Source organism: Eulemur rufifrons, chromosome 8 (assembly GCF_041146395.1).
Source record: "Eulemur rufifrons isolate Redbay chromosome 8, OSU_ERuf_1, whole genome shotgun sequence".
Taxonomy (NCBI): domain Eukaryota; kingdom Metazoa; phylum Chordata; class Mammalia; order Primates; family Lemuridae; genus Eulemur; species Eulemur rufifrons.
In genome coordinates, this window is record NC_090990.1 from 21,566,572 (window position 1) to 21,578,399 (window position 11,828).

Here is an 11,828-nt window from a genome sequence, read left to right on the forward strand (position 1 = left end):
AGCTAGGGAGGGGTAGGGAGCCCCAAGCCAACATGTGGCTTTTGGGGTGTAACCCAAAGTTACACTGCAGGGCTGTGTAACCCTGAGCAGCCCTTCCCCTTCTCCAGGCCCCCGAGATGACGTGTGAAGCCTCCAAACAGAGCAGGCCTGAGACTGCGGGGACTGCACAGCTGCGATCAGCAACCACGGCCCTGAGCCCGCCACTTCCACCCCATGCCCACTCCACCCTGGACCCAGCACACGGCCAGATCACAGAGGAGGGGGCGCGCTCCCACGCAGCCCTGGCTTGGTGGGGCCAGGGCTGGGGGTCAAGCCCAGCTCTGGGAGACAGGCAGAGAGGGAGTGCGAAAGCGCACAAAGACCCCCTTGTCCTCAACCAGGAAGCTGCCACGTCAGGTCTGGGCAACGCCCATTCCCAGCCCTCGCCCACTGCACCCGCACCCCCGCCATTCACTCACATTGCTCTCCTGGGCACCAGGAACACAGGGTGGGCACTGAAAAGGAAGATCCGGCCGGGAGGTCAATTCTGAGCCCCGGGATGACCCTTCCTCCCGCCCTCACTCTCCACCACCACCAAGCCCACGGGACATCACGGCGGTCTCGGGTGGAATTGAGGGTGCCATGAAGACAGCAATCCTAGAAAACAAGCCTCGCCCCTCACTTTCCACCAACCCAGACACACAGCCATTTTTCAGATGAGGAAACTGAAGCCCAGAGAGGAACAGCAGTGGGCCCCGGGTCACACAGCATGTAGGGACAGAGTGAGGGTCCCAACCCAGGGATACTGTGGCTGGGGGTGGGGCTCTCCCTGTGATGGCCAGGGCCGTTTGCTGTCAGCTCGGCAGGAGTGTCCTCCCGGGCTAGGCCACCAACCCCAGCACTGGGCCCCCAAGGTGTGCCAGGAGCCGTGCAGTCATCCTGCATGCCATGCCCAGGCCCCGAGCCCAAAGCCCGGCCCAAAGGGTTGTGCTGACACCTCCTCAACTGTGCCTGTCGTGCCAGGGCCAATGGGAGGCTCACCTCATCGCCTGCCGCCTCCCGATGGGCCTGGGAAGAGAGGGGACGTGGGAATGGGCAGGGAGCTCGGGGGATCAGGCACTGCTGCCAACACCCCCACCCGAGAACCAGCAAGGGTGGGCACTCTAGCGCATGCCAGGCCCTGTGTCTGTCTCACCCCATCTGTCTGTCCATCTCAGAGCTGGCACCTACACATCCTAAGCTCTGTCCAGGAGTGGGGGCAGGCGAGAAGAGAGCGGGGGTGGAGTGCCTTATCCAAGGGGGTTACAGAGGGCCCCTCCCTTGCCCTCCGCATCTACCTTTGCTCCCCTTTCTGCCTTCTGGCTGGTTCTTCCCATCAGCTGGGCATCCACCTGGGCAGACAGGCAAAGGGGAACCTTTAAGGACGGGGAAATTCTGGGCTCCACACTGGAAAGGAACACCCAGGAGGGGCACGGACCCCAGGGACTCTTCACCCTGGCATCTGGCACCTCGCAGGTTATCAAGGGCCGGCTCAGGTCCCTGAGGCCACCCCCAAAGCCCCCCCTTTCTTCCCCCACCCATGTGATGTCGGAGAAAACAAGGCCGTGAATCAATGGGGTCCTGTGTTCCTGCAGCCGAAGGCCGGGCAGGATGCCTGGTGGGCAGGGAGGCTGCCCAGCCAGGGGGCGGGCTGAGGGAGGAACTGGGCTTCCCTGCCGCCTCCAGAGAGCCTGGGATGGCCAGGGCAGCTGGCCACGGTGCTGGGCACAGAACCCATCGAGCATTGGCTGGTGCTGGGCCCAGGACAGTGAGCCAGCCCTGGGGAAGCAGCGACACCCGGCCTTCAACCCCAGGTGTCTCTGTCCTGGAGAAACTGCCTTTGGGGTCGAGCCTGGTCCTGCCCTCATCAGATGGGTCTGGGTGGCATCTGTGAGGGTTTGGGCAGTGCCAGAACTGGATGGGCATAGCTCTCAATGCCAACAGGTAGGCAGGCACAGGGTCACCCAGTGGGCTGTCTCCCTGCCTCCCTGAATCCTGTAGGGGCAGTATGCAAGTAGGTGGGGCTTCCAGTTGGGCACATGGCCAACTGACCCTGGTGGCAGATCTCAGTCAGGTCAGGGGAGGAGTAGTCCCACTTGTGCCCGCCTGTGCCCATGTCTGTCTGCCCTACCCACCTACCTTGCTGTTTTGAGGCTCTTCCAGGCAGAAACAGCGGGTGTAGACCTTGCCCTCGGTTTGTGGATTGATCTCGATGAGCTCATTGTTCTGGGTGTCCCGGCGGGCCTTGGAGGTCTCTGGGGGGCACTGCTCGATGTGGGGGAAGGGCTGGGGTCAGTACAGAGGCAGACTCATGCTAAGACCTCCAGGCACCCACTTTCAGACCCCCATCTCCAGCACACTGCGGCCCTGGGCAGTGCCCCAACCTTCACCAGCTACGCCGAGGCCGAGCCACTCACCCCTCCCGGTAAAATCTCACAGCAGCCCTCTTCCAGCACGAGCTCCGGGTCACAGTAGATGTGCGCCTGCTGAAGGTCAAACTGCAGGGGACACGTATGTCAATTTCACTTCATTGTATCAAACAACTCTGTGTCCCGGCCCCCAGTGAGGCACAGAGATGTCTCTGCCCCAGGATTTGACCTCAGGGTGTTTCTGCTCTGCCCTGGGAGACATCAAAAATACAATTGTCACCAAAAACGGAACAAAACTGCACGTGCAGGAGAGTGGGAGCGGCAGCCGAGAGGAACAAGGGAGGAGGAGGTTCCCTTCATGCTGGGCTTTGAAGTGCCAGTAGACATTCAGCAGATGAGAACGCAGGGAAAGGCATTCCAGGCTGAGGTAACAGCACAGGCAAAGGCATGGAGGCATGAAAGAACTAGGTGAGCTGGATGACTAGGATGGAAGTGACCAGAGCCGAGCTGCACAGAGAGAAGTAAAGGAAGACGATGCTGCAGGCACTTATAAGGTCCAGATCGTGAAGGGCCTTGAATGCCAGGTTAATATGTTCAGGCTGCATCTGGAAGGCAATGGGGAGCCATGGGAGGATTCTGAGCAAGGGAAAGCCCTGTTCAGTTACAGACTCTGGGATGCTCACTCAGGCTCCCAGAAGGCAGAATGGGAGATTGGGGCCCAACCCAGCACTCACCGAGACGGGCTTGCCCTGCTCAGCGTCCAAGCCCAGAAACACGTGGCCCACGGGCTTTGTGGGTCGCCGGGGCCCCAGAGGCTGGGAGGAGGCTGAGATACAGTCCACATGCACAGAGGCCACGCGTCCAGCCACACTCAGCATCAGCTTGTGCCAACGCAGGTCGAAGAGCTGGGGCACCAGGAAGATGCAGGACACAAAGTCGCCATCCTGGCCCCGGGCCCGGAGCTCCAGGCTCTGCTCTTGGCTGTTGACTTCCAGGGAAATCTGTGTGGTGTTGGGAAAAGGGGCAGGACAGAGTCAGAGATCCGGAGCTGTAGCACGACAAAGCCAGGAGCCTTCAAGCTCATTTCACAAGAGGGGAAACTGAGGCCCAGGAAGGGAAGAAAGCTGGCGGGGGTCAGGGAACAGTACATCCTAAAAGGAGACAGGTCCTGGTGGGCTGGAGGTCGCCTTGGCGGTGGGCACTGGATGGAGCAGGAAGACCCTAGAAATCACAAGCTGGGACAGAAGGTGGCCGGGACTGATGCTACCTGATGCCCCAAGAATAAGCAGGGTGGGGGTTCACCTGTGGATACCCGTCGCCATCGGTCACTTGAAAGAGATACCACGTATTCTGGTGGGTGTGTTTCTTCAGCAGCAGCGTGAGCACCAGGGCAAACTCCTCGGGGAGGCCCCGAGGGAACACTCGTCTGCAGCGGGAGCAGGGAGGGTGCCCTGAGGCTCGGGGGAGGGCCCGACAGTGCCCACCCTGGGCCCTCGGGACTACTGGGCCTCCCCCAGATACGCACAGGCACACGCTCCAAGCGTCGTATACACGCTCATTCATCCTCCACACCTTTATCGGGTGCCTTCTACGTGCCCGTGCGGGGCTGGCCGCTGGGCGTAACAGTGGTTAGGCACAGAGAGCTGCCTGCCCTCACGCAGCCCTCAAGTCCGATGGGGGTGGGAGGACTTAGACCGACAATCCCCAGAATGACTATTTCACTATTGCATGCAACTTTGGAAGTGCTTCTAAGGAATCCAGGATGCCCTGGGGTGAATACCTGGGGTGGAAGGAGAGAGGCCCAAAAGCAAAAAAAGATGGAAAGGGTTCAGAATGACTAGAGCAGCAAGAAAGAAAGGAACACTTTGGGAGTTGATGTCAGAGAGGTAAGCAGGCCAGACCACCCAGGGACCTGTGGGAGTTCGGACTTCACACGTATGGGTGCACACACACACGTGCACACACACACGTGCACACACGTGCACACACACGCCACTCTTGCCAGCTTCCCGCTCACGTCCTGTGTTCTCACAGCACCCGTAGGATACAGACCTGTTCCCACCTACCGCTAGCTAGAGACAGGGGAGGGACAGAGGGCATGTCTCCCAGGCACCCCCTTTCAGCCCCCCTGCAAGCCCTAGAGGTGGAGACCAGGTTGACCCCTGGCAGGGGCGGGATGAAATGACCCACAGAGGGGCCCCACACCCGCAGTTGCCGGGGAGTGTAGCTGAGGTCAGTGTTGATTCCCGGCCGTCACGCTACTGCCGTTACCGCGTGGGCTGGGTCAGCGGGGCGGCCCCCAGCCGCAGGATGAGTGGCCCCTTGGGGTTGCGGATCTTCTTGATGGCAGATGTCTTCAAGAGGCTGAGTCTGCGGATGAGGTTGAAGCCTTGGGGGGAGACACCAGGTGAAGAACTCAGCCGGGCAGGGGAGGAGGGAGGGGTACAGACCACTCCCCAGAAGAGGGTAGAGGGGGACAGTGGGAGGAGACGGGCACTCACCAGTCACATTGGCTGATAAACCACTACTGTGTTCCAGCTTGAGTCCTTCCTGCTGAGAAGGTGGGCACTGCTCACCTGGAAGGGAATTGGCAGTGGGGCGTTAGATGGGCTCGGGCTGAGGCAGCTGCACAGCAGGGCTCCCGGGAACCTGGGAAGGAAAAGTGTATATCTCCCCCCCCCCCCCGCCCCCCCGCTCTGCCTGGAGCCTGCTTTCACCGCTTGCCTTCTGGCCCTGGCTACGCAGGCAGCCAGGAGGGCCCCCAGCAAGCAGTTGGGAAGACTGAGGCCAGAGATGAAGCCTGGCCCAAGGCCACTAAGTGAGTCAACAGCAGAGCAGGACCAGACTCCAGGAACCCAAATCTCCCAACACTCCAAGTCAGGGGCCAGGCCAGCGAGGGAGAGAACAAAAGGAACTCTGTGCAGCCTCAGTGCACAGATGGGGGGGAGCTGTGTATGTACGTGCGCCCCCGCCACGATGTACACCCAGGTGGGGGATGAGGAGCACTTCAGGGGCAAGGAAATGTCAGGTTCATGTACCCTGTGTTATGTACAATTGCATATGTGTGAGTTGGGGATGCCCGTGCCTCTGGGGATGACATGTGCCGCTGGTACACATGTTCTCAGCAAACGGTGGGGTCAAATTTCCTGCATCCAAAGCAGACAAGCATGCTAGACTCAAGTTTGAGCCAACAGTCTTTTTACCTGAATAACTGTCCTGTGAAACAGTGAGAAGAGACCAAGGATCTGAGGAGACCACAAGCTCCAGGCAGGATATATTAAGGGGGTAAGGGCCCCTGGAGAAGGGGATAGCTTAACTCAGGTCTCCAAAGCCCCGAAAGGACAGGTGGGCAGCCATGAGCCTCCCTCTCCCTGGGGCTGACTGAGTAAAAGTGTTGGAGGAGGTGCTATAACCAGACATACAGAAGCCAGGATCAAAAAGGCCTTCCCATCAACGCAGAGGGAGGACAAGACAGTGAAGACAGCTCCTAGAAGCTGGCATTGGACTCCCTGGCTAGCCTTGCCGGAAGAAGGAATCCTGGGTCCCTGGGCCCAGTGACCCCAGTGGAGTCTCCCTCCCCCAGGTCTGGCCAGAAAGACCATCACTGTCTTCAGCATCACAGCAGCAATGGGTGACTCACCCCTTGGCAATGGGCCCAGATTCCTTACACATGTTGAAATTCTCTGCCCCATCCCCCCAGGGGACCTGGTGAGGGAGAGGAGAGCAAAGCTCACGCACACACATGAAGAAACACGTACGTGCACACACACATGCAGCACACACAACCGGCAGGCGGTCACACACCAGTGCACAAGCCCTCTCACTTTAGCACCTTGGGTTTTCTGCCTCTTTTAGCTGGATTTGGGTCTGGGAGTTCTGTTCCTGCTTGGCGAGGTGGCTGAGCTACGGAGCCCAGAGGGCACCCAGCAGGGCTGGGCGAGTTGCCCGGTTAACTTCCCCTGGCTTTGGGCCCTGGAAAGCTGCACCCTCTGTCTCATCCAGAGTCTGGGCCTTGGGGCGGGCCCTTTATTGGAGATCCAGGGCCAGCCCTGGAGGAGGAAGAGCACGTGAGCTGGAGGATGGACTCTCCAGCATGAAGAGGATCAGAGGGGGTCGGGCCTCTTTGGGGATGCAGCTTCTTTCTGCAAGGAAAGCTCACTGCTTGCTCCCACCACCCGCTGGCCCTACCAGCGATGTGAGCACAGAATAGGTTTATATGTTGGGGAAGGGGCTGTTCTCTCCCACACAGAGACACAGGAATTCATACAAATGACTCTGAAATGCAAGCACAGAGCTGCCCAGAGACATAAACATATGCAGAAACACACACACACACTCTCCCGCTCACCTTGCACAGCCTCCAGTGTGCAAACACCTCAGGCCACCCTGAGCCTAGCCCCTAGGCTCTCCCCTAAATGGTCACATGATTGCACATACTCCAGTGTGCAAACACCTCAGGCCACCCTGAGCCCAGCCCCTAGGCTCTCCCCTAAATGGCCACATAATTGCACATACATGGTCATATATGTGCAAAGACCCTAGCACACCAGGGAGCCAGCCGCAGGCCTGTGGCACTCTAACCCTCCTGTGTCATCTCACCTGCATTTGCCCCATGGCTGAAGGTAGCCCAGAGACCGAGCAGCCACAGGCCAGGAGCCCAAGATACCCACATCCTGGTCCAAAGAGGTCAGCTACAGCCACAGCACCTGAAAACCACAGAGACCGGGAAGGAGGATTCCTGAGTTCACATAGCACACCTCCACACCTGGGCCAGTAGTGGCCAGCCCATGGGGCCCAGGCACTAGTCTTGGGGTGGCAGGAAGTCTGGCCAACCACAAGCCTTGGGCTAGGATTCGGGCAGGGGTGATATTCAAAATATTTAACCACCGGTATGGCACAGACACCGACTCGGCAGGGCAGAATTCTGGCCGGAGCACTAAAACAGGGTCCAGGCAGCATCTGGCTGTGCCAGTGCATAGTTGCTGGATTGAGAAGAGGTCTAGAAGGTCCTAGAAGGCCAGAGAAATTGGGATAGTGAGGGGGCTCAAGCTTCAGGCAGAAGCTATTCATTTAGACAGTTGGAATATTTTAACAGCTTGTGCCCTGTGTTGGTATATGCCAGCCTAGTGCCTGGCTAGCTGCACCCAGCTCAGCCCAGGCAGCCCTGCCAGGCACCCACAAGGGCAGGGGCTGACGACTGGGCTGAGTCTCCTGGCAGGTATCCTAGGGCTGTGAGTGGGCCAAGGAATCTTCCCCCATGGGTACCGTGGGTGGGAGAGCAGGTCGCCAGGGCTCAGGACCTCATTGCCAAGCCCCCTGCTGATGGATGCTCGTCTTTTAGTTTTATTAAACCCTGATGGATGGCCGCAGATAAATCGATGCAGGCTCAGCAAGCGGCCAGCAGGGCCATACATCATCTGGGCTCCCCCAGGACAGGCAGCTCACACGCACTAACACAGAGCGATGCATGTGTCAGCGTAACATACTCAGATGCACAGGTATACATACATGCAGACACATACATGGCACCAGCATGCATACAAACATACCTGCACACAGGCATGCTCACAGACATATCCAGACACACCAGCTTGTACATACACACATGCACACAGCCAGCCCATGACCACCCCTCCAGCAGGCCTTCTTGTTGGGAAGTTCTTTAAGCAAGTCTGACCTCATTCCTTCTGACTGTAAAGGAATCCTACTGCCCCTCCCTCAGTTGTGGATAGGGAATGAGAACAGAAAGGACCCCTCACCCCAATATATTTGGAGATATATCGGACTCCAGCCCCTTTCTCCCTGGCACAGAACCATGCCCCACCCTACTCGTCTCCTATCCTCGTGGTGCATACATCCCACCTCTCAAGCCCCATCCCAGCCTTCCCCTCCCGCCAGCCAATGGAAGGGCTGCCAACTGCGGGAGGCATGTGGGTACATGTGGAGGCGTGAACATGGATGTGCTCAGGTCCCCTTCCGGCTCCCAATCTCTGGCCTCCACTCCCCAGGCCCCAGCCAGAGTGGAGAGCTACAGGGATAGAGAGAGAGAAGCTTTCAAGGAGATGTCCCACCCCAAGACAGAGGCATAGATTTAGGGGCAGGAAGAGTCAGAACCAAGATGGAATTTAGAGCTCATCCTGCTATAAAGTGACTGAGGCCCAGAGAGGGGATGCCACTTGCCCCAGGTCACACAGCAAGGGCCCATCAGTCCAGAGCCCTGAGGCAGCCCAATGCGTCTCCACTTACCGGTGGCCTGGGATCCCCTCAACTCACTGAGCAATCCAGGAAGCCCTGGCAGCCATCCAAGGGAAGCAGGGCCAAGGTTCCTCAGGCCCTCTGGGGGTCCTCCATCTCTCCGTGACGGCCACTGGTCCCCAGCTTCCTGGCCCTGAATCTCTCCCGGCTGAGTGCTGCCCGGCGCACGCCTGCCGGGACTGCCGGCCACTCCGGGTGGGGGAAGAGGGGCGGTTCCAGGGGGCTGGGGGCCTGCCAGGGCCGCTAATGGAACACAGCTGGACCAGCCGCCAGGCAGGGGAGGAGGAGGGCCGGGAGGGGGCTCGGGAGGCAGAGGCAGGCGGGCTGCAGGGCGCACAGCCCCGCCCCTGGCCTGGCCCGGCTCCCAGGCCCGCCCCTCCCACTTCCCCGCCAGGTGAGCGAGCAGGAGCTAGGCAGGACCCTGCGTGCCTGGAGCTGCCCTGGAAGGGGGCACCTGCGGGCCCTTTAAGAGCCAGGCCTGGGGTTTGAAGTGCCCCCCCTTCCACTTCCCTGGCTGGGCCCCCAGAAGCCTGCGGGGGAGGGGGGTAGGGACCCTCCTCCCAAGTTCCGTGGCACCCATGACGTGGCTGACGCCCAAGCCTCGGTGGTCAGCTTTTTCCAGTTCCCAGGCCTGACATTCCCAGTCAGTCTGTCCCTCGGTCTGTCTGCACTGGGGGTGGGAGGGATGGGGGCGGTTTGCTAAATTAACCCCTTCTGGCCTGAATCCCAGAGAAGTAGGACCGAGGGAGCCTGTATATTCCCTCTCCTTGTTCCATGTCAGATGGGCGCAAATCCCTGGCCCGTGCTCTAGCTTCGTGGCTTGGAGTTCACTATTAATATTTAACCATAACTTCATCTTCTCATCTGTAAGACGGGATCGTGATACTATGTGCCCCATAGACCTGTGTGGTGAGAGGAAACGAGTTAACGTCTGTCAAGTGCTTAGCCCGTGGTCGGGCACCCAGGAGGAGCTCCCTGAGCATTTGCTGCTATTGTCATCATCACTGTGATCCCTGGCAGGGGTGCGGGTGGGAGGGGCTTGCTTCATATTCAGGGTCCCAGGAAGCAAGCAGAGTTGAGGTTGGATGAAAGACTGGACTTCTGAGGAGGAAAAAGCAGGTAATGTTTCCAGTTCTAGCCAGAAGCAGGGGGGCTGATCATGGTGAACCCCCTACCAAGGGTCTCCCCCTGGAGGCTGCAAACAAATTTCTTGGCACCAAGGCCGAGGACCCACGGGGGAAGAGGCCCTTGAGCTGTGGGCGTTGAAGGGGGAGCAACTGAAGTGCCCTGATAGGGCTCCCTGTGGAAGCGACGTGCTGTGGCCCAGTGGCCCCGTCTAACCCGGCCTCGGGCATGGAGGGAGGGCGGGCCTGGGATTTCCCGCCTCCAGACCCAGAGCCGCTGAGTCAGTGGAAACCCCAACCAGCCATGGAGGCGCCCCACTGTGGTCCCTGCGAGCAGCGGGCCCAGATGTGGCGGTGGCAGCGGTGGCTGGGCCTGGGAAGTGCTGAGTCAGCAGGCAGGAAGTGGAGGGGTGGGGCTCCCCAAGCTGTGGACGGAGGGGTGGCAGGCACAGCTGCCTGCCCATAAGGGTGCTGCCTCCGTGGTGGAAGCTTGGGAAAAATAGGAAACACATATAGGTCAGGCTCTGTTCTAAGAGCTTCACATGTGCTAACTAACGCCTTTAATCTTTACAATAACGCTAAGAGACAGCATTCTATTCTTATCCCCATCTTACCCACGGGGAAACATGGAACACAGGAACGACACAGCGAGCCCAGGATCACACAGCTAGTGGGTGCAGAGCGGGCATCATGCCCAGCTGGCCTGGACTCGTCACCTGGCGCTGTCCTGGCAACTCCCACCCTCCCCCGGCTTGTGCCCTAGGCAGGGGGGGATGGCTGGGCCAGAGCAGCCCAAGGCAAGGACGGAGGAACCTGAGGAGGGGGGTCCAGATGCCCTCCCATGGCACCTAAGGGTGCTCACAAGAACAGCCACTCGTGGGATACACCCTACTCCTGGATACACTGTCATAGACACAGTCTAGAACTGTGCTCACGGCCCTTCCTCCCTCTGCCGGGTAAGTGCACACATCCAGAAACCTGCAGTCAGCTGTGTTCCCTCATACTGCTCAGGTATGCAGACAGCACACGCGTATTTACTCATGTTCACACTGAAACACGCTGACCCCAAACACATTTACACACAGACACGTGTACACACATGATATACCGCCACATAAACAGGTACACAAAGACATGTGTATGATCCCAGATGACCCCACAGAAATATATCCCTGGACATACCCAAACACAGACAGGTGCATGACATTCAGAATGCACACATACAGCGCTGCATGTATTTGAAGGTGCACGCACAAACACATGCATGTACAGGCATGAGCAGACAAGCATACACACAGAAGCACAGACATGTACCCACAGGCATAATTACTCCTATGCAAGCAGGGAAGCCTGCAGTTCTGCAGCACATACCTGTGTGCACACAGACACAGGTGGCCACACAGACATGCACACACTGACACACATACACATATGCAACATGTAGCTATTTACATGTTCTGGGGCCTTCAGCCCCAGAAAGCCCCGCATGCCAGCAAGCTGGGTATCCCGTGGGGCTGGGCTCAGTGCCCTCACCCCAGATGGCAGCGCATCAAGGTAATCAATGCTGCTAATCGCCACCAGCTGCCCCGGAGCCTGCCTGCCGCTGCCGGCTGGGGCTACCAAGGCCGCCTGGGGTAGTGTGCCCAGATGTTGACAGCGCCTGAGGGCCTCCCACTACCCCAGCTGAACACGGGGGACCCCCATCTGGCAGGGGCGGCCCCAGGGGCTGCGGGAGGGTGAAGAGCCAACGCAGGGCCTTGTCCCAGGACAGGCCCAGGAGCCCCCATGCATCCAAGCAGAGGTGGTCTGAGTGTCTTAGGCTTGCACAGCAGATTGGAACCCCCACACGCACACATGCACACGGGTGCACGCGTACACACACGCACGCACACACACGGACATACCACACATGATTGATTACTCTTCACAGATCTGCACCTCCTTGTTCCTCATCCTGGTAAATGCCACCATCATTCATTCAGATTCTCAGGCCAAAAACCTAAGCTTGGCGACTTCCTTTCCTCTACCACCCCCATCTCACCCTGTCAATTCTACCCGCAAA

At 59.0% G+C, this 11,828-nt stretch overlaps 1 protein-coding gene across 1 annotated transcript in view; it reads right to left on the reverse strand.

The window, feature by feature from the left end:
• The window catches only part of COL16A1 (collagen type XVI alpha 1 chain), a 49,096-nt gene extending 40,295 nt beyond the window's left edge, over positions 1 to 8,801 (reverse strand). The window contains exons 1-11 of the mRNA XM_069479696.1: positions 8,634 to 8,801; positions 6,987 to 7,093; positions 4,889 to 4,963; positions 4,659 to 4,776; positions 3,690 to 3,813; positions 3,122 to 3,388; positions 2,436 to 2,516; positions 2,158 to 2,283; positions 1,317 to 1,370; positions 1,021 to 1,047; positions 459 to 494 (exon numbers count right to left, since the gene is read on the reverse strand). Of these exons, the coding sequence (XP_069335797.1) occupies positions 459 to 494; positions 1,021 to 1,047; positions 1,317 to 1,370; positions 2,158 to 2,283; positions 2,436 to 2,516; positions 3,122 to 3,388; positions 3,690 to 3,813; positions 4,659 to 4,776; positions 4,889 to 4,963; positions 6,987 to 7,059 (981 nt within the window). The 5' untranslated portion in view covers positions 7,060 to 7,093; positions 8,634 to 8,801. The remainder of the gene's footprint in view (positions 1 to 458; positions 495 to 1,020; positions 1,048 to 1,316; positions 1,371 to 2,157; positions 2,284 to 2,435; positions 2,517 to 3,121; positions 3,389 to 3,689; positions 3,814 to 4,658; positions 4,777 to 4,888; positions 4,964 to 6,986; positions 7,094 to 8,633) is intronic.
• Between the last annotated feature and the right edge of the window lie 3,027 nt (positions 8,802 to 11,828).